At 39.6% G+C, this 23,169-nt stretch overlaps 1 protein-coding gene across 1 annotated transcript in view; it reads left to right on the plus strand.

The window, feature by feature from the left end:
• The window catches only part of LOC137876455 (replication protein A 70 kDa DNA-binding subunit-like), a 44,094-nt gene that overhangs the window by 7,405 nt on the left and 13,520 nt on the right, over positions 1-23,169 (plus strand). The window contains exons 7-13 of the mRNA XM_068716051.1: positions 337-583; positions 2,662-2,764; positions 2,881-2,949; positions 5,474-5,666; positions 10,968-11,104; positions 11,637-11,785; positions 13,706-13,835. Coding sequence (XP_068572152.1) covers positions 337-583; positions 2,662-2,764; positions 2,881-2,949; positions 5,474-5,666; positions 10,968-11,104; positions 11,637-11,785; positions 13,706-13,835 — 1,028 coding nt within the window. The remainder of the gene's footprint in view (positions 1-336; positions 584-2,661; positions 2,765-2,880; positions 2,950-5,473; positions 5,667-10,967; positions 11,105-11,636; positions 11,786-13,705; positions 13,836-23,169) is intronic.

Consider the following 23,169-nt stretch of genomic DNA (forward strand, 5'->3'; position numbering starts at 1 on the left):
ATCTTTGTCGGCAAGTCACAGTCCCTCTTTACTCTTCTCGAGTCTTCCTCATTTGTGTATGTAACCTTAAGCTACGACTTCCACTTTTCAATTCATTGTGAATCTTTAACCCTTACACGTAATCTAAAACATTTTACTCCCAGAATAAACACCGGGTCTATATGGGACAACAACCCCAACATCTCTAGTGATTGGTCAGTCAAAAACAAACCTGAAGATATTCAAGTTTTGTATTAATAACACAGAAAAATTGTTCAATAAATGTACTAATATTTTACTATTGTCAACTTTTGGAGTACTCGTATACAGTAGGTATCTCACCTTGTTTCCCTGCAGCCCTTTCTCCTCCCCGAGGCCATGAAAAAGGTTTTGTGGGAAAGTCACCCATGAAGGCGTCACCCATGAAGGCGTCCCCCATGAAGGCGTCCCCCATGAAGGCGCCACCCATGAAGGCCTCCCCCATGAAGGCCTCCCCCATGAAGGCCTCACCCATGAAGGCCTCACCCATGAAGGCTACCAGCAATTCTCCAGGTTCTTCATCAAAAGTGATTCCTATTGCAGACCTGAACCCCTACCAAAGCAAGTAAGTTTAAGCATATGTGTCCATTTCTGCATGTGCCTGCTTTCACATACATCTATGGTATCTGTAAAAGTCTTTAAACATGACTTCACTTCGAGGTGGATAGTTATGACTTGCATGTATTTCCTCCTAAAATTTAAGCAAACACCGTCTTTCCTCTTCTGCTCGTTCAACAGCTGAGCTATTTCCTCTCATGTTGTGACTCCACTTGCCTATTTTCTGCCTTTTCTTAGTAGTACTTAAGGGCGTGTGTGTGTGTGTGTGTGTGTGTGTGCTAGTCAGCCCATCTCCATAGAAATTAAATGAAATGACCGATCTTGCCTCTGAAATTGACACTTTAAAGGCAGGTACTGCAGGGTCTTTAAGGTCTCCTGCTGAGGTTTTGATTCTGTTATTTGGCCCGTTGGGGATTTGGCCAAACTTTTTTTTTTTTCCTTCATTCCCTCTCACAATTTCTTTACCTCCTCCAGGGTTCAGTTTTACTGCTGTCTCCCCCCCTTCTCCTCTTATCGTTTCATTTGGCTTAAGTCTCTGTCTCTGACCTTTTAAAGTTGGCCACAAAAAGACAAGAGCACAGTATAGCAAGATGTAGTTCTTCAGATCGGACTAAAGGTACCCTGTCAACTCTCCCTCTGTGTATGGGCTCTGATAACGTAGCCCTGTTTGAAATTGCAAGCTGTAAAGATAACTGTGCCTCTAGGTGTTGTAATAAACTGATGACTGTTCTAACTTTGAAGTTGGGGAGTACCTACAGTGAGTAAAACCGATGACTTCAGCAGCTGTGGTTCTTCCATGTACAGTATGTTTGCGTGAAATGAAAAGTGCGAGTTTGTGTGACACAAAGTGTTTCGCTCAGTGGATTATATAGGGATGCTGTGTATGTTCACATGGCCGTTTTATGGCCGTTTGCATGGCTCTCTCATCCCATTCTGCTGGTGTTAAGTAATAGCATCTAGAGCAAACTATAATTGGCTTTTGGCTGCCATAAACCTTGGTGTAGCAGTCTTATCCATACTGAGCAGGGAATGGGGTTCACTCTGGGCCAGCAGCTGCTCTCATGATAGGGGATTTAATTGCAGGCAAAGTTATGGTATGAATATCCTCCACTGCACAATTATCAACGCACTCAAAAAACCCACTGCTGCATAAACTGCCGAGCTTGGCTGGCTGTTGTTAAAGACAGAACAAGAAGCACATTTTAAATGCAACCAGGAGTTGGCAGATGTACAACACCGAGTTCACTCTTTGAAAAGAAAGTTGCTGGGTGCTTTTTTTTTTTTTTTTCTTTCTCTTCTGGAACTTTAAAAAGACACTCGGCTAATTTCCTTGGGAATTGTTCTTTTTTTTGTACATTTGTGTTTCTTGTTGGTGACTGATGTGAGCGGAGTGTGGTGCTCATTAACGAAAAAGCAAGTGTCTCTGCAGCGTTCTTTATTGTACGCGCTGACCTTTAGACTGCAGCTCTTATAGTTAAGTTGCTCATGTGTTGGTCAAAGAAAGCTTTTGTAAACAAAGGATTTATGTTAAGTGTTCTGTGTGCATTCACATAAAATTAATCTGTTGATGGAAAATGAAAACATGATAGACATTCAAGTAAAACATTCAACATGCCCACTAACCAGAAGTAACATTTAAAGCTAGGGAAGGTAATTGTTATCTGTTGAAATTCTCTTCCATCCCAACATCAATCCATAAATTAAATGCTCTGACAAAAACAAGAACAACCTGGCTGTCGAAGGACTATAATAAGCCTGTCAAATCATTTCTTTTAAAATATGATAGTTTTACATGTATAATGGTAATTTTGGGGGAGTTGCTTTGGAGGGAGACCAGAAGGGACACTACCAGTGTTTCCGTTTTTTTCGGTTGGATCATTTAAAAAAGCTAACTTACGCTTGCTGGTTCCTCCAAACTTATCAGCCCAAACTTTAAGGACAATTTTAATTAAGGACTTTTTATGGTTAAATATTTTGATGTTTTTCCCCCCCAAATCATTTAAAGCATATTTTGTAGTTTTGTTGATGTATACTTTGTGAGCACTGTTTCATTATTACAAGTGTCTGCTCTGTGTACATCCTTAGGTGGACTATCAGAGCCCGAGTCACCAACAAATCCAGTATCCGCACCTGGAGTAACTCTAGAGGAGAGGGCAAGCTCTTCTCCTTTGAGATAGTGGATGAGAGTGTGAGTGGAGGCGCCTGAATATCTCTACATGTGCATGCATGTCAACATACGTCACACATGGCTGTCTTTGGTTTTATCCGGGAAACGTTGTTTAATGGAAATGCGCTTGTCAACAGGGAGAAATCAAGATCACAGCCTTCAACAACGAAGTGGACAAGTTTTTCTCTCTAGTGGAGCAAGGCAAGGTGAGCAAATCCCACTCACCCATATCCATCCTCACTTGAAGTGATAAGAGCTTCTTTGAAACTTCACTTAAAAATGATAACTTTTGTACATATTACGTTTCCAATAGCTTTGAATGCAGCAAGGAAATGTTTGCACTTCCAAACTTCTTAGCCATAGCATTTTTTTGGAGAGATTGATACCAGTAAGACAATATCTAAAGGCTATAAAAAATACATAATATATAAACAAACTACTTGCAGAGTAACTTTCTCAGCCATCCATTTTGTATGCACATAACGCCTCCAACTAATTTATCGTAGGTAAAATAGTACATAATAAACCCTTCTGCAAAACCCTCTCATGCCTGCAGGACTTCTGGCCAATGAATGAGCCAGAGGCAAGTATTAGAGGATTTTGTGGAGGGAATTCATTAAGTGCTGTAATATTTTACAGAGATATATGCGTTTCAGGCATATTGAGCATTTGAGTGGATTTATGAGGCATGGAGTATGCTGTGGAGAGCAGCGTGAGAAGACTTCAGAGCTGATGTGTCTATATTGTTTTGCTGTTGTGCAATTGTTGGCTTAAAGTTGTTTTTATTGTATCAGAAATGGCTGCCAGTCTTGCAGGCTGTGTTCACCGTGGTGTATGGGTTTATAGAGGTTCTCCTCAGCATAAGTAATTGATACTGAGATTAGAATTTGTGTGGGTCACTGTCATCACTCCTCCTCTCCATACTGAAATTGAAGCGATCCATTTGTAGCGACTACATTGGAAGATACGGGGAGAAAAGAAAATCCAATCTTCTGTGCTGAAGTGCATTCTAAAGTTTGGCCAAAGATAATATGAGGCTTCATCAATCCCAGTTAGCCTAATTAAGTCAGTATCGAAATCCTAGTGGTGGTCACGTGAAGGTTTGTAGCCATCGTGTGTCCTGGAAATGTAACTACCAAGATGTATCCCTCAGGCACGACTCAGTAAGGAGACACTGTTTGGGTAAAAGCAAAGTAGGAATTTAATTCTAAAAAGACTGGGAATATTTCAAATTTACATTCTATTGGGGCAACTCAGACTTCCGAAGCTTCATATTAGCTTCAGCTGAAATCCACAATACATTCTTGCACTGAAGAGGGACATTGGATTATGTCACCCTACATCTTTATACAGCAAATAGTTGTTTGTTGCTATATTAATTATCTGAATATCAAATTCTTGGAGGTAGCATTTGTTAACGGATCATCTTTCATCCACAGATTCCTTATTTTAATACCTTGTGTCAGTAACTATCTGCTTTACTGTCCTTTTTAGAAATGCATGTAATGCCCACCAGCTCCTTCTGCTCTTACATAACTGACAGCAATGCTGACTTCTGACCTTGCTGAAAGGCCTGCGAAGCAAATTATATAGAGTAGGATCCTTAAAATAAGCATGAATATTAAGGAACAATTCATATTTCCTTATTAATACTTATGAGGAAACAGTGCTGCCATCAAATGGAACTGTTGAGCAATGCTTTTCCACATGTGAAGTCAAGCGCTCAGTAGATATTGCATTTAAGGGGTTAAACAAATAGAAACACCATTAATAGACAAGTGACAAAATGCAAGATGGTGTATACAGATGCAGGATGGCAGATTGTGAGAGATATCAACATTTTTGAGTTAGCGCTCGTCTCAGGCTATTGTTTATGCAAGACAGAAACTGTGTGTGTTGTTTGTGCTAAACTGGATGGCGCTCAGTCTGACCACCGAGAACAATCCCTTTGCATGTTCCTGTATGTTAAAGCTCTTGCTCAACCCAGTGTGGCCCACAGAGCTTAATAACTCAATTAACCCCGGCCATCATTTTGCTAGTCACACTGTTCTCAGGTATCTGGCAGTGACTCCGAACACTGCCCCAGATCCAATTTGTGCCCTCTGCCCTCTGAAGATAAATAAAGGAATGAATCCGTCTTCCCTTCGTGATCCGAGTATTGACAGAACAGTGAGTGGGTGTGACTGGCTCTGAGCAGCCGGAATGCTTATCACATTAGTTTCATGCTCCTATCTCTGTGTGAGAGAGTGAGAGTGATAGAGAGTGAGAGTGAGTGTGTGAGAGAGAGAGAGAGAGAGAGAGAGAGAGAGAGAGAGAGAGAGAGAGAGAGAGAGAGAGAGAGAGAGAGAGAGAGAGAGGGAGAGGGAGAGAGAGAACTGCTCCAGCTTTAATCTTGATCTTATTGGTCTCTGGTCAATACACCATCGCATCCTGACATAAAAAAAAAAACGTGAGGAAGTGTGTGCCTCGCATATTGAGTATAAGTTGTGCTGTTTAGCAGACTTGCTCTTCGCTGCTACTTATTTTCTGGTGAATTAGAGAAGCGATGGGCCTGATATGACAACACATCTTAGTTGGACCTCAAGGTTTTTTCTTTCTTATTAAAAGCTTTTGGTGGAACAGAAGCTTTGTTGTAATAATAATTTCCTTTGCAGGATCTATAAAGTGGTCATAGTTCGATTGGGTCTAGTTTTATAACCTTTTATCACCTTGCTCGCCCATTCTCTGTAGGTGTACTGCATCACCAAGGCTACCCTGAAGGTGGCCAACAAACAGTACACCACGCTGAAGAACGACTATGAGATGACCCTCCATGCTCATTCATCCATCGTGCCATGCGATGACAGTCAAGACATCCCTGCTGTGCACTGTGACTTTGTGCCAATCGCTGAGCTGGAGAACAGAGACAAGGATGCCATCATTGGTAAGAGAAGAATTTTCACCAACGAGACTTGCACATTTATACCATTTACCGATGAAAGAACGATTTAAAGTCCCAGTAAAACAGAAATTAGAGCATCCTCAGCTTATGTACTGTGAGTATTCCCCCAGTGAAACAGAATATTTGAGTGGTGTATGGTTACAAGAGGGATTTAAATCAAATCCTTTTGCATTTTATTGGACCGCTAAAAAGTGTGCAGGCTTAGAATGTCGAGCAATATGAAGCTACAGTGGACTGTGGCTCCACTCTCACCTGCCTTGTCGCGAAAAGTTGCAAATTGATTGAATGGATGTCATATTATTGATTGAAAGTGGTTGGTACAAGCTTATGTAAGCATATGATGTATTTAGTTTTACAGGAAGGAAAACATTTTCCATATATTGTAAAATAGGTCAAATATGACCAGTGATGCGATCTAAAAGGTTTAAAAAAGGCGTATTTTATTCCATCTCAACTTTAACAGTGAGTGAGCACTTTAGTGCTACTGACAGCTGGGGTAAAAACAGTGAAGAGCTTTGAGGTTTTTTGTTCACATGCTCATTTTTGCAACAAAGGCTCGAAAAAATTGATAATCAACTGATTAAGATAGGTATGTGTCAATCCAATCAACAGTCTGTTTTGGGGGCTCAGATGATGACATGACTCACTCCCGCTCCAAATGTTGTAAACAAACTGTTAAAGATAGAAAATGAACTGTGATCCAGCAACAGTGTGCTGCATTTATTTTGCTACAAATTCATTCAGATATTGATTTTGGTGGAAAGTAGCAGGAACTTTTTTACCACACTCCTGAATGGCTGCCATGTATTTTACATTGATTTTGAAAATCATAAGCAAAGACCATCAACAGCCCAGCGAGTAGTGCAGTCGTCCAGTCAGGTGAGCAAACTGCTTATGTTGGTATCTGTGTGAAGAGTAAAAAGGCTGTCCATAATGTTTTGCTCTACAGCTTACTTAATAGACACACTCTGGCATCTCTCGATAGAAAAAATCTTATTTGTTGCTTGTTTAATTCTGATCTGTTCAGGAAGGCATACGTGAGATTGTGAATCTACATGCCTAAAAATGGCACATAAGGCTGACTGATTGGTTAGTTGTTAGTTTCATTCACAAGTGAATATATAATGTAATTTATACATTTTTGTCATTTATTGATTGTTGCATTTTTCCATGAATATTAAATCTTCCTTTTTGTATTCTTTTTAAGTAGCCACCCCTTCACACACCTGCATCGTTCTAATTTTTTCTTTTTTGCACATTTATTTATTTTTCTTTCTAAAACAACTCTGCCACCTTAATATGACTCCTCAATAGCGATGATCATGGTATATGGGAAATGTCAGAGCCATGCCCGGCATTGTTCCTGGCTGCTGGAGCTCTATTCACGGATCCCTGTGGAGCTAGTGGTATGGGGAAGGAAGGCTGGGTCACCTTATTCCTCCCTCTTACATCAATCAATTCACTGTCAATTCCTAATATACAGGCCCCATCATCCCCAAGGCTCAAGCCCACAATGGGCCACCTCCTATACGGGTCTGGGGGGACAAAACCGGACCAAGCAATCAAAAAAAACAAACTTGATAATTTATTTCCTTTCCTAGGCATTTTCTCATACAAACACACAAATCCTCACCTCTGTCAAAATGTTGTCAACTGGCATGTATGCACTGTTCATGTCGTCCTCTTGTTGTTCTGTTAGTGTTTTGTTTTCTGTAATAATAGAAAAAAGATAAATAAATCATGAACCCAGAAATTGGGGGGGGAAAGAAGAAATAAAAACCCATATAATTCACAAAAATGTGACCAAAGACAAATAAGAATTTCACACTAGATGGCTTTCAGATCCTGCTTTTGGAAATCAGCACATGATAAGTTCAGTAGTGACAGTAGTGGTGTTGGAGGACCCGGAACTGTTAGGAAATATGAATTAGTACAGCTCCTGATGAGCTGTCATCAGAGCGGTGCAGTTCTAATGCAGAGTAAAGAGGGAATGGTTTGAGGTGAAGTGAAATGCTAAACGAGGTCTTTCTAAAGCAAAGCGGTCTATGACTAACTAATATGAAAGGCGGTCATGGAGATATTAGATGAGAGAAAATTATAGCCTACAGTAGGGGATTTGACACTGTTGCATGCTACAGAGGAATATCCTCAACAGCGACCTGCATAAAGACCTTGAGTTGGAGAATTTCCCCACAACGACTGAACTGTACAAGATTGTGTGCCAAATTACGCCAATAAAAAAAATCTATTGGCAGACATGTTAATGATAACAAAATATTAACTTTGCAGTAAGCTTTAGTTGTACATATTTATTCTAGTTAATTGTGATGTCCTTTTTTAAACTCTAAATTCATTCAGATGAGTGGTTCCTCCTGTGGACGGAGTCGGACTATCTGTACATGACTTGTACGACAGGATTGGTCCAAAAATGAAAACAAAAATTGCAGAATGCCACATTTTCTTTGATCACTTGTTTGTGCGACTTTAGAATTAATCTGTTTGTACGATTTCTTGTATGAGGCCCATTTAGATTTCTGGTGTTCTCAGGCTAGTTGCTGCCAGTATTGGAACTTTTCGGTTATCAGCTGGATCGTCTCTCCAACTGCTCCGTCAACCCAGACAATTACAAGTTATAGATCTAGATAGTAAAAAAAAAACTGCGTTAATAGACAGGCACGTGTCTGTCCGTTACGTACCAGGTGTCCTGAAAGAATATATTAGGACGGGGTCAGAAGGAAGGTTAATTCAGGCATATGGTAAAGAGGAGAGATAAAAGGAGGATAATGCTCATTCCACTGTTTTCGTGAAGGTTAGTTGCAGTGTCTGCCCTCTGTGCCTGACAGGAATGTCTTATCTCGGTGACGGGTAAATTAGGATGGTCCAAGTAAAGATTGGGGTTGAAATTAGCGATTCAACGTGTGCTTTTGGCAGTCTGCTCAATATGTTCAGTGACATGATGCACAGGTACAACGACGTTTCTGTAGTTGTGGCAATGAGGGTGTCATTTTAGAAAACTGGTCTTGGTCTCGATGCAAGTTGAAGGGTGAGGACATAAGGACATCTTTTGACTCCTTCAGTTGTTAACTTTTTAGACTTTCATTAGTCAATTGTTTTTGTTACTTATGATCAAGGCTGGGCAATTATTTAAAACTTGTCATTACTAATGTCTATACAATACTTGAGTTTTGGTCCAAATACCAAATCAATAGTTTCTTCCCCATTACTTATGTTTGAGAAATACAAACATGTTTTTCTAAATTTGGCACACATTTTAATCTAAACCAGGAGCTATCCGATCACAGAATAAATTATCCTTACGTTTATTCACATTTCCCTAGTTTCCATGAGCACAGTTTGCACATGTGATCACACATCCATATGTGATGTTGCATTGCACAATAGTGCAGTGCAGTACTGCATAGGGCCAGCAGGCTGCTGGAAAGCAGCACAAGAAGGGCTATTAATCCTCTTTTAAGTGTAAGTCTCTAATGAGCGTAACACATATTAGAGAATAAATTAATGGTCGCAAAGAAGTGCAAACAACATACTGCAACCTACTGAGTGTAAGATTAATGTAGGTTTACGTTCAGAGCAGTAATATGCATGATTACTTTAGTGTAAACTATGAGCAATGCAAGTCAGCCCAGAGATGCGCTCTACCTGGAGGAGTGTGTTTGCATTGGGCAGTGTTACATGTCCTGTGTGTCGTCTGTTGTCTCTACATTCACACTCTCTCTCTCTCTCTCTCTCTCTCTCTCTCCCCACCGCCGCTCTTCTCGCTCCTTTGTTAAATAGGGGATTATGACATGGTAATGAGAACTGTCAGCCTGTTCCTCTGGTGATAATGGAGTTCAGAGGTGGGTGACATCGTCTCAATCATAATGGAATTAAGGAGGGCTGAGAGAGCGCAGACGGAGCAGGAGAGGACCGGAGGAGGAGGCGGGTGAGAGAGTTTAGAGAGATGTGAGCAGAAGTAGCAGACGGGAGGATGATGTTCAGAGACAGTCATTCACATGACTGGTTTGTAAACTTTATAATTCTGTCCATTCATTTTCTATAAAGCATGGGCACTAGGTCTGATGCCATGAGTTGATGGGTAGAACACGAAACAACACAAATGTGATCATTGTTGAGCCATTTAGAGGAGCCCTGTGGAATTTGTGACAAGCAGTAGTGCTATGGAGCAATGCTTTTTGAGTTGATCTTTTGACTGTATTAAGGAAACAATGCAATACATATGTGTGCCGCATGTTTCACACTATTCAGTGATCGGCAGATGGCAGCAAAGAAACTCGGCAATCCGGCGACAAAGGCAAAAGAACAAGACTGTAAGCTCGAAAACATGAACGTAAACAATGCAATATTAAAAAATTGCTTTGCAAATGTTTCATTAATAAGAAAATGCATTCAACGCATTTGTCAAGTCCCGAACAGTGTGTATTGGGAAGTAACATTGAATGTTTACTCAACTTTGTTTGTTTACAAGAAAACTCCAGAGGGCAACTTTTAAGTTATTCATCAAGTGAAATGACAAACCCCTGCTGCTTACAGCTTCTTATATTTGGCTGCTTTTATCACATTTCAAATGGATGAAATTGGTTTGTAAATGTTTTTTAGTCAGAAAAAGGAGACGCTATTAAGTCATGACCATTTGTCATTTATAGACTGAAGGTTCAATCGTAGAAATAGTTGTACACACAGACTATCTAACTTATGTCATAGCAATGACATGCATTAATCCTGTCGACACAATTTCTTGATTTAATCTTTTATTTTCTTTGTTTTTAGTAACCTTGTGACAAGCCTATTTGTAGTACATGAGCACTTTATAAATTTTGTCTTGTTCGATTTATTTTTTCGTATTAGTCATGGTACGCCAGGCTCTACACCTTCTTAGAGCTCGGCAGTGACTGCTCTTCAGTGCAGTAATCCTGAATGAAGTTTTGAGGCCTTGAGCATGACAGGAAACATGAATGAGTGTGTTTGTTGTGATTTGCAGTGTGGGCCTGGGTGTTAGCCAGCCTGTTATGACATTTATGTCAGTCTACTGTGTCTTGGCAATATCACAAGAGTGTCAACTCTGCTGTGTTGGGGGTCTTTACTACTTATGTGACTTCATATTGATGTAGAATGTATCCATGAGGCATTTTTACACTGAACACCACATTTCAAAAGGCTCTCCTCACGTAACACAACATCTTTATCTTTCTTAAGACTCTTTGTCGACCTGTATTCATGAGCTATCTGTAGATGGAGATGTAAAATGACTCTCTCTGCCTGTAGATGTGATTGGAGTGTGCAAGAGTGCGGACGATGTATCCCGTATCACCACGAAGACCAGCAGAGAAGTCTCCAAGAGGGCCCTCAACCTAATAGACACAACTGGCAAAGTGGTTACGGTCACACTGTGGGGAGAGGAGGTAATAACTATGATCTCTCTATCTCTCTTTCTCTCTCACTCACTCTGTATTCAGGGATATCCTGTAATTAATCCTGTGTTTATGAAGGTGCCCATCCATCTATATGCGTAACGTATCCCTGTGTGTGTGCTCTTGCATACAGAGGCTTTTGATTGGGTTTTCTGGGCTGTTAAATTTGGACCGGTCAAATCATTCTCGTGACCTCTGGGAGTGTTTTGGACCGGAGTCCCTGATTTGAGACGGAAGGCTAAATAACTCTCGAATGTGCATGAAATGGCACTATTATTCTCTAAGCTCATTCAATCTGCAAGAGCTAATCCTTCCTCTTTGCCAAAACCCAGAAATGACTTTCAAATTAACTTGTAGGTTGTCCAATTATAAAAGCAAACTATACCACATATTACTTTCTGGTCCCTGCAAACTGCAGGAACTAAACATTAAAGAGACAATAACACAACTGCTTTTTCCACCTCTTGTTCTCCATCTTGCTCTCCTCAATTGCTGTCTTTGACACAGTTTGTTGTTTCTCCAGGCCGAGAAGTTTGACGGCTCTCGGCAGCCAGTGGTCGCCATCAAAGGAGCCCGCTTGTCTGATTTTGGAGGCAGATCTCTCTCTGCTTTGTTCAGTTCAACAGTCATGGTCAACCCAGACTTACCGGAGGCGTTTAGTCTGCGGGCCTGGTGAGTCACGCTGGTGTGCACGCATACACCAACGCTCACACACACACACACACACACACACACACACACACTCATAAACATATACAAAATTGTTGGCTCATGCTGGGATGTATAGTGTGTGCACGGACCTCCTGTCATTTTATCAGTAGCGCCCCACAAGACACATTATGTGTAAACGGAAGGACAAATCACTACAAATGGAGAGATTGTATACTCTCGTTGCTGTAATGCTTATTCTATGTAAAATATAATAGAGGGAATACTTAACACAGGGTTTATTCATGCACACACACACACACTGATGAATAAAAAGTACAAAGCTCTGACGATCACGTGTCAGGAGACTGGTGGCATGTGCTTCCTCAGTCCCAGCAGGACTCTAGACAGGATGTGGACGGGATGAATGGATGGAGGGAATAACAGAAAAGCAGAACACAGATACTTCTGGATACCAGCTCTGAACTGCTGCTGTACATGCAGAGAAAGATGGGACACGGTGAGCCGCATCAAACTGGATTCTTATTAGCAGCTCCTGTGGAGGGATTTTAAATTATGACTCATTCACTCATTAAGGCTGTTCCCGAGTCTGGCCACCACTGAAATATAAATGCGTTTTTCCTTCTTTTTTTTTGGTGTGTGTGTGTGTGTGTGTGTGTGTGTGTGTGTGTGTGTGTGTGTGTGTGTGTGTGTGTGTGTGTGTGTGTGTGTGTGTGTGTGTGTGTGTGTGTGTGGCAGAAAAGTGCATCAAACAGCCACAGCTTCAAAGTGCAAATACAGTAAATATAGGTTTGGGTTTGTTGGCACCTGTGGGCTTTAATTTGCTGATACTTTCAGTCGTTAATGTTTGGTTTATGAATATTTGGCTTGCTGCTCCATGAATAATAGCCATTTTTGTGTGTGTATGTGTGTTGCATTAGTTATCGCTGTTGTATGTATGTATGAGAGAGAGAGATTTTAACCCTCATCTCTGTTGCTGTTTGGTCCTCTCTCCAGTTTACAGCAGTCAATTAATGACAGTGAATGTTATTTAAGGGCAGACCCTCCTTTTTAACATGTAGGTCTGCACTTTACAAGACAAAGAGTATCCGTCTGACTCTAGGTCCTGTGGCGATGTGGTGCTTTGTGGTGGATTGCTTTGACCGGTCCTGCTTGCATAATTGAAGGAAACTGATGAATTTGGATGATTCCTTGATTAGATTGCTCTGCTCGGCTAGAATACAGAGCAGGAGTCACACTGATGCATTAAGATTTTAAAGGGAATATTAAAAGATAAATGAATAGATGGAGTGGGTACACAAAACAAAAGACGGGCAAGCGTTGTTTTTCTCTTTGCCTCAACAAAGAAACGGTGTTTATGCACAAACAATTATGTAAATGTAAAGAGCTGATTGAAGTATGACTGCATTTGTCCACGATAGACAGCCATGTGTCTGATAAAATAGATAGCGGGGTACAGATGTAGTGGCTGTAAATCAGTTAAGGGATAAAGGGAGTAATTCTGTCATGGCTGAAGGCGGTTTCTTTGAGATAATAGCAGATACAGTGCAGAATCTCCCTCACAGGAAACATCAGATACAGTGCAGTATCTAATATCTGAATTGTGAATGTAACACACCTTGATACACATGAACAAATACACCCTCGCAAAGAGAAGGACATGTTCACAGACCACTAATGTTGATGGTGTATATCTTGTGTACTTTAATCACCTCAGTATCCAGGGATCACGTTCTCAAACGTGCTCTATTTTTCATTTGACTCAACAAACCCTCCTTTCTTTTTTCTTTCTGTCTCCCTACACTCTAAATAAGACATGTCATATTTCACACTTATGCATGTCTGTGTAAGGTGTGCAAGACTGTTTTCGCATACATTTATTTGCAAATATGTTCTGTGTGTTTTTAATGTCCACACTATTAGGTACGACCAGGGAGGATATGCAATCGACAGCCAATCCCTGACAGAGACGAGGTCAGTGGGCAGTGGAGCAAGAACAAACTGGAAAACACTGAGCGACATCAAGAATGAACAGCTGGGACACGGAGAGAAGGTGCAGTGCATACATACACAGCACATAGCAGGGCATACATACACAGCACATAGCAGGGCATACATACACAGCACATAGCAGGGCATACATACACAGCACATAGCAGGGCATACATACACAGCACATAGCAGTGCATACATACACAGCACATAGCAGGGCATACATACACAGCACATAGCAGTGCATACATACACAGCACATAGCAGTGCATACATACACAGCACATAGCAGTGCATACATACACAGCACATAGCAGTGCATACATACACAGCACATAGCAGTGCATACATACACAGCACATAGCAGGGCATACATACACAGCACATAGCAGTGCATACATACACAGCACATAGCAGGGCATACATACACAGCACATAGCAGTGCATACATACATAGCAGTGCATACATACACAGCACATAGCAGGGCATCCATCTGAAGAAGTGGCTAGACACAATTGTGTTGGTAATTTGGAAAAATGTGTTTGAAGTGGGGGAAAAAAGTGCCAACTTATTCACATGTTGGTGTGTATCGCTTATTATTTCTTGAAGCATGTTATACGGATTCAGTCACAATCAGTTGTGATGTTATTATCATTATTATACTTTGGCTATGCATCTTCTATTGTAGGCTTATAACACTCCAATTTTCCAACTGAAACATTATAGGGTTATGTTGGTGTTTGTATATGTGCTTATATGTAGAATATAGTAGTGCCCTTTAATATATTACATGATACCTGTTGCTGGAATCAACACCAGACAGACATATGTCCAACACCTATGATGTGTGAGTGACCATGACAAATTTGATTTGATGGATGGCAGCAGCAGCAGCAGCAGCATCGTCTCACTATAAAGCAAGGTACTGTTCATCTGTTCTACTTCTCACACACACACACACACACACACACACACACACACACACACACACACACACACACACACACACACACGGCACGTTTAATATCAACAAACTTTGAATAAACAAGCGAACAGTGCTCTGTGCAGAAGCGGGGACGGGGCTCCAGGGTTCTGCGGACTGTGGATCCAGCATGTCGTCCACAGCGGGCCTTTACAGGCCGCGGCTCATTGACTGCAGTCTGGATGCTGGATATACTTTTGTTACAAGCAAAACTCTTCTTCACTTCCCTGAATTAAGAAGCCATGAGCGGTTCTTGACAACCCTTCATTGAGCCCTTCAGGGGGCCAAGCAATTGGCCCGCTCTGACCGGGCACTGTGATAGACTAAAAGACTGCAGACTAAAAGTTATCCTATAGCTTTCAACAAAAGGCATTTTTTCACAGATTACATAGAATGGATGACAATTTTTCTAAAGGGAATCTGGTGAGTGGAAACCGTATCCCTTTCGACCACAGGGGCTGCAAAAGTCAACTCAAAATGAAAATTTCTTAATAACAGTTAATATTTCAGCTTGTTTTAAGTATTTTTGTGCACTTGACACTGAAACAGGAACCTACTCCTTTTTAAATGTGCACACATTTTGTTGCTAAGCTTCCAGTTCATTTGACCAATGAACGGTGGTATCTTTTATTCTTTTTCAACTGTTGCTCAGAAGGATCTTTGTGTCTTTCTGCCTTTTCAATTGTCAGTCTGGTTGAACCATAGTACACCTCTGTTCTCCATGTGCAAAACAAAAATGTTTTGCAAACACTTACAGAATAACATCTTTTTGTTAAGAACTTTCTACAACATAAAAGCATGAAAGACAATTCAAAAATATATCCATTACAGTCACTATAATCATTAAGATGCAGCAAAATATGCAGCTGTATTGAAAATCAGCGATATATGTGAAGAAAATGTGGCCTGTAACATTTATCCACAGTAACACACACCCTGCCCGTAGGTTCACTATTGCATCTTTCACTTTGATATATTGTTATACCAAAATGATTCTTTCTGAATTTTCAGACTCATTATTGAAGCAGTGAAGTTAATATTATGGAGGGAGGGCTGAGAGGCCCTTTATGCTCAGGCCAATAGGAGCACCTGTTACTGCTGTGAGTGGGTTTGATTTTAGTGTAATTCATGTTCTGCATCTTTAAATGAAGTAGAAGTGTTTTTAAACACAATTGAATAGTGAGATAGGAAGACACTTTAGTTCAACATACAGTATGATATTTATTTACAATGTATTATATAATAATATGACAGGATATATAATACAATGTACTATAACATAATGTAATATAATATAGTAGCACACGATGCACTTAATTATGATACATTATGATATGTTACAATATCATACAATAATAACAATACATCAAAAGCAGACAGACAGTTCATAAATGGAGAGGAACCAGCGATATTTCGATCATCATTGACGGTGATGATTGTTCTGGTTTCTCCGTCCACTTTGCTCCCTCTAGTGAGAAGGTCTGGAGCGACAGTGAGCTGGGGTGCTGTTCTTATTTAGTCCACTTTTTCCCCTTTTGCCAAAGAAAGACATGTAAAAGTAGATTTTATTCCACACATTAAAAAAAAGTATTAAGTAACAACACTCAAAGGACAAGTTTCTGAGTCACAAACAGCTTGTCAAGTTTCTTTAAAGATTCTTCAGTTACTTTGTATTATAATCACACTTAACAGTTTATTCTTGATTCGATGTGAAGATGTTTTGTGACAAACTGCAAAAACAAATGACTTTTGTGTGTTGCTATTATAAAACTTACCTGTGACTGTCAGCATCTTGTGCACGCTCAGAGCTTCTACCTCTCCTGCTCTTTTTGGCCTGGTGATCAGGGCATTCTGGGTATCTGCACAGATTATAAATGGTTTTAATCCCTTATTATTAGCGTCTCCCTCTAGGTTGACTGCTTTGGGGGCGCTAAACAAATTGAACATTTTACCACTATATCAAATCCCGTTCTCAAATTTAACACTTTAAAGTTTCTTTAAAGATTTATCATTCACTTTTCCAAATAATTACACTTAATAGTTTATTCTAGATAAATCTAGAATAAACTATTATATATTATATATTATAATAAGCTATTATAAAACGTATCTGTGACTGTCAGCATCTTGTGCATGCTCAGAGCTTCTACCTCCCTTGCTCTTTTTGACTTGGTGATCAGGGCATTCTGGGTATCTGCACAGATTATAAATGGTTTTAATAGGTTGACTGCTTTATAATTATCAGTTACTTATTGAAATCTGCACCGGAGTTACATAACATCACTTCCAACAAATTTATGGGAGAACAATGAGGGCGAAACAGCAACACCGATATTTGTGAACTGAATGTTTGAGTGAGAGGCTAAAGCCCCGCTCTCGGTTAAACAGGAGATCATAGGATGTTAATGCCCATGAAAATTTTTAGCAGTGGTGCTCCTAATTCTGCAGCGGTGAATTGGAAAAACACTCCAGTAAAATCTAAATTCAAGACTTAATACCTGGAAAGAAAGAAAATGAGTCCATATTTGTGTGTTGCCATTAGAGCAGTGGTTCTTAACTGGTCTGGCTGCGGGACCCACCATCACCCCTTGATGACATGCCGCGACCCGAATTTCTCAATCCATACTCATGTAGTCGGTGCCATACTTGCATTTCGCTCAATTAGCATATGAAAACAAACTGTGTGGGTGTTCTTCTATACTGTGAAATGGCGGGTGTCTATTAGCATTACAAGGCATTAACGCCAAATACTGTTAAGGAGTGTGAATAACTCCACTGCACAAAAAAAAATCCCCTTCAAAATAAAAGCACAGGATTTTTTCCCGTTTTCAGTGGGTCTTTGCCTGGAAAAAATCCCACCAGTTGAGAATCACCGCATTAGAGAGCCTACCTGTGTTTCTCTGAACCCTGTACAGGCTTGCCTCTCCTGTTTCTTCTTTTTCTTCCTCCATTTTTTGTCATTCGTCCCCTCTTTTTGTCAGGGCCGGGGCTATGCCTTTTGCATAACACAAAAAGTTGTGAATCTCCAGATTATCACAGTAAATAATCAATACAGGGAAGAGATGCAACACTTACCTTCTAATATCGGCTGGATTTACATCCTCAAATGTCCTTTTACAGGCACGTTTTTGTTTGGCCTCAGGTGGAATATTCTGTGTTGAAGTCTGCATGACTCTCACTGATTCCCCTGCTGTGGTCGTGAAGCAACCAGAGCCAACGCTCCTCACACCGTGATCCACCTTCTTGTAGGGATCTGGCTGTCTTTGAGCCACTACAATCTGGTTTTGGGCCTCAGGTAGAATCCTCAGCAGCTGCTGGATGGATCCTCCTTCAATGGCCCTGGAGTGACCAATATCAACGCTCCTCACACTGTGATCCACCTTCTTGTAGGGATCTGACTGTCCTTGAGCCACTACAATCTGGTTTTGGGCCGCGGGTGGAATCCTCAGCGGCTGCTGGATGAATCCTCCTTCAATGGCCCTGGAGTGACCAATATCAACGCTCCTCACACCGTGATCCACCTTCTTTTTTACCTCCGTCTTAGACAGAGGCCTACCATCAATGGCCATGGGTTCAGGGGAGGACCTGGATGATTGGTTCATCTGTCCACTTATGGTCAGAGGATCCTCATCACCAACATGATTCTGAAAGAGTGAATTTTTGGATACATGTTTAGACCATCTATTATTTAACCTTAAACAACTGCCAAACACAAGACATACAGCCAAATAACACTAAAATGAAATGTGTTTAGTTTAATCAAAGACTATTCAAATCACCTATGTGTAGAATGAATAAACTTGGTTAAGTCATTTGTAGACATGTTACTGTCACTGATTTCTAATGAAATGGCATCTTCCTTATTTAGTTAAATACCTGATCACATTCCTGCCATTGTACATTATATTTGCTTCAGCAGACTGTGGATAGCTACATAGATATCTTTTATAGTCATGTAGAAGCTGAGAAAAAGGGGCGAGAGATGGAAGACAACTATGTCGATATAAGTATCGATTTGTTTGTTTATCTGTTTTCCTTCTTAGACTAAAAGGTCAGTGAATTCTACATTAGATGTGAGATTAATTTAAAGATTAAAATAGTTTTTATTTACATTGTTAGCAGCAGTTTATAATTACTTTGAACTCTGATAAAAGACTTCAATCAGTTTTGTGCTAGATAACAAAAAATTCAACACATTAATCAACTTACCATGCGGCCGCTGGACCTCTGCTGGGTGTTGAAACTAGTTTCAAACATCTTGCGAAAAACAACTGTTGAAAACTGGATGTATTTTTTTCTCGCGCTCATTCTTCTGCACTCAAGGTGTGTAGAAATTGTTATGAAATGAAATGCACTCAGCTGTTCACTGACTAGGGTGATGCATGATTCTGGAACCATTACACTGGAACACAAGAACATGGAACTCTTGGAACAACAGTGACCCTTAACAGAGATGGGCAAAGAATACATCAAAATGTATTTTGTATCAAAATGTATTTTGATACAAAATACCTCTCAAATAAATGTATTTAAATAAAACACAAAATACTGGTGCCAGAAAATGTAACAAAATACAATACATGTATTTTGTGTTTAAAATATAGGAAATACTTTTTTCTGGATTTTCCATTTTCTCACAATTTGGTATAGCAGAGCATTCAGGTTTGGGCTATATAATGTACACAAAGCTCTGGGGAAGCCCACAAAAAGGAAGATTAGTCACAGAATGTCAGTGTAACTAAACAATCAATCAAGTTGTCTTTTAATAGATTTATGTATATATATATATATGTGTATATATGTGTATATATATATGTGTGTGTGTGTGTGTGTGTGTGTGTGTGTGTGTATATATATGTAACTAAGCAAAGCTATTACAAGACAACAACTTGATTGATTATATATGTGTGTGTGTGTGTGTGTGTGTGTGTGTGTGTGTGTGTGTGTGTGTGTGTGTGTGTGTATATATATATACAGTTGTGGTCAAAAGTTTACATACACTTGTAAAGAACATAATGTCATGGCTCTCTTGAGTTTCCAGTTATTTCTACAACTCTGATTTTTCTCTGATAGAGTGATTGGGACAGATACTTCTTTGTCACAAAAAACATTCATGAAGTTTGGTTCTTTCATGACTTTATTATGGGTTAACAGAAAAAGTGACAAAATCTGCTGGGTCAAAAATATACATACAGCAACATGAATTAGCAATTTTGGTGACTTAGAAAGTTGTGTCAATGAAATGAGCTTCATAGCATGGCCTCTTAACTTCTTGTGAGTGATTATGAGTGACTACAGCTGGTGACTTCTCTGAGGCCATTTAAATAGGGCTCATTGGATACAAACGCCCACAAACGCTACAATGGGAAAGTCAAAGGAGCTCAGCATGGATCTGAAAAAGCGAATCATTGACTTGAACAAGTCAGGAAAGTCACTTGGAGCCATTTCAAAGCAGCTGCAGGTCCCAAGAGCAACAGTGCAAACAGTTGTTTGTAAGTATAAAGTGCATGGCACTGTTTTGTCACTGCCACGATCAGAAAGAAAACGCAAGCTATCACCTGCTACTGAGAGAAAATTGGTCAGGAGGGTGAAGAGTCAACCGAGAACCACCAAAAAGCAGATCTGCCAAGAATTAGAAGCTGCTGGAACACAGGTGTCAGTGTCCACAGTCAAGCGTGTTTTGCATCTCCATGGACTGAGACGCTGCCGTGCAAGAAGGAAGCCCTTGCTCCAAAAGCGGCACCTTAAGGCTCGACTGAAGTTTGCTGCTGATCACATGGACAAAGATAAGACCTTCTGGAGGAAAGTTCTGTGGTCAGACGAAACAAAAATCGAGCTGTTTGGCCTCAATGCCCAGCAATATGTTTGGAGGAGAAAAGGTGAGGCCTTTAACCCCAAGAACACCATGCCTACCGTCAAGCACGGTGGTGGTAGTATTATGCTGTGGGGCTGTTTTGCTGCCAATGGAACTGGTGCTTTACAGAGAGTAAATGGGATAATGAAGAAGGAGGATTACCTTCAAATTCTTCAAGATAACCTAAAATCATCAGCCCGAAGGTTGGGTCTTGGGCGCAGTTGGGTGTTCCAACAGGACAATGACCCCAAACACACATCAAAAGTGGTAATGGAATGGCTAAATCAGGCTAGAATTAGGGTTTTAGAATGGCCTTCCCAAAGTCCTGACTTAAATCCCATTGAGAACGTGGACAATGCTGAAGAAACAAGTCCATGTCAGAAAGCCATCAAGTTTAACTGAACTGCACCAATTCTGTCAAGAGGAGTGGTCAAAGATTCAACGAGAAGCTTGCCAGAAGCTTGTGGATGGCTACCAAAAGAGCCTAATTGAAGTGAAAATGGCCAAGGGACATGTAACCAAATATTAGCACTGCTGTATGTATATTTTTGACCCAGCAGATTTGATCACTTTTTCTGTTAACCCATAATAAAGTCATGAAAGAACCAAACTTCATGAATGTTTTTTGTGACAAAGAAGTATCTGTTCCAATCACTCTATCAGAGAAAAATCAGAGTTGTAGAAATAACTGGAAACTCAAGAGAGCCATGACATTATGTTCTTTACAAGTGTATGTAAACTTTTGACCACAACTGTATATATATATGTGTGTATATATATATATATATATATGTGTATATATATATATATGTGTATATATATATATACATATATATATATGTGTATGTATATATATATATATATATGTATGTATGTATATATATATATATATATATATATATGTGTATATATATATATATATATATGTGTATATATATATATATATATATGTATATATATATATACACATATATGTGTGTATTTATATTAATGGGACTTAACAGCCCATAAACTTTGGCTTTGTATCAACAAGAAAATATTCATCACATATGAATAGCATTACACATTAGGCCTATGTATACTATAAAAGCAAAATATAGAATTAAAACCAATTGTACACAGGTAAAGAGCCTACATAAATTACTGTACTGAGACATGTTGTCCACCTGGCCAACTGTAGAATGTATGAAATAATAAAACTAAGAATACTTTCATAATATGCCTTTTAAATAAAATAAATTGGATATTTAATGTTTTTTTAACAAATGGACATCTACTGTCATAGCCTGGCTAACTGTGAACTATATTATCTGCCAGTAATTGATATGGCATTATGACATTCACATTGAGAAGTTACAGCATAACTTGTAATACAGTGCAAGATTAGATGGTCAGACGTCTCTTGATAAGGTTATCATGAACATACAAGCTCCCAATCTCCCTCTTCCTATAGCTAGCTACTCGACTGATAAGCTAACTTGCTAAACACTGGCTATGCACTAGCCTAGACAGCATGCTAGCGTCATTAGCATGTTAGCATTGATCGCTAGCTTGATATTATAACCATCACCATGTATATACAATAGGCTATGTAGCCAGACCCAGACATAAATTATACATCAAGCTAGTTGACATCTGTCACACTCAGATAAAATATTTACCTTGACAGACAATCCGGTGAACTTGAAGATCTGAAGACTGAACTCATGAACTGTTTTTTGATTCATGGTGAAAGTATTTTGAGTATTTTAAATACAAAATGACTCCACTCTAAAGTATTTTGTTACAAATTACGTTAGATCTTTTATCGGCCCTATCAAATACAAATTAGAAAATACTCAAAAGTATTTGAAATACGTATTTCAAATACGTATTTCAAATACGTATTTCAAATACAAGTAATTGAAATACTGCCCATCACCGACTGTACACTAGTTACTATTTTACATAAAGCACACCAACATTGTGCCCTGCCATGGGTCTGCTCGTCCAGATGCTCTCAACATTGATTTTTATAACGCTGATGTTATGAATAGCTGTTATGAGTTGCCTAGAGAACCTGATTATGGAAATGGCAGAAAAGAGTACCGGCAGCTTGTGAGAAGTGACGGTGCTCAGAAAAAAGTCATGGTACGCCAATGAGCAAAATGTAGAAGTGTCAGTACTGCATATTGGTGAGTACCAGCCCACTTCGAGCACTGCATAAAACAGTTTTGGGTGATGTCTTATTAATTCCCAGGCCCTTTTGATATCCGACGCTGTATTATCATGGACAACTGGCTTCACAATAGAATAGAGCTGCAACTCATTAGTTATCTTTTTTATCATTTTGATGATTACTTTCTTGGTTTTGCTTGAAAATATTGCAGATTAATTTCATGGTAATCAACTAATCAATCCAGCTGTAGATCTGTTCATAAATCGGATGTAGTTTTTATTCATGGATTGGGAATTCATACTTGATTAATACACTGTGAATGAACTTCAAAAATCCTTACTTCCAGATTAAGTAAGTGGTGGAAATTGCAGGCAATGAAGAAGTATATAAAGAGTTAATG

The sequence above is a fragment of the Cebidichthys violaceus genome, unplaced genomic scaffold (genome assembly GCF_023349555.1).
Source record: "Cebidichthys violaceus isolate CVI_PGR_0920_01 unplaced genomic scaffold, fCebVio1.0.p SCAF_20, whole genome shotgun sequence".
Taxonomy (NCBI): domain Eukaryota; kingdom Metazoa; phylum Chordata; class Actinopteri; order Perciformes; family Stichaeidae; genus Cebidichthys; species Cebidichthys violaceus.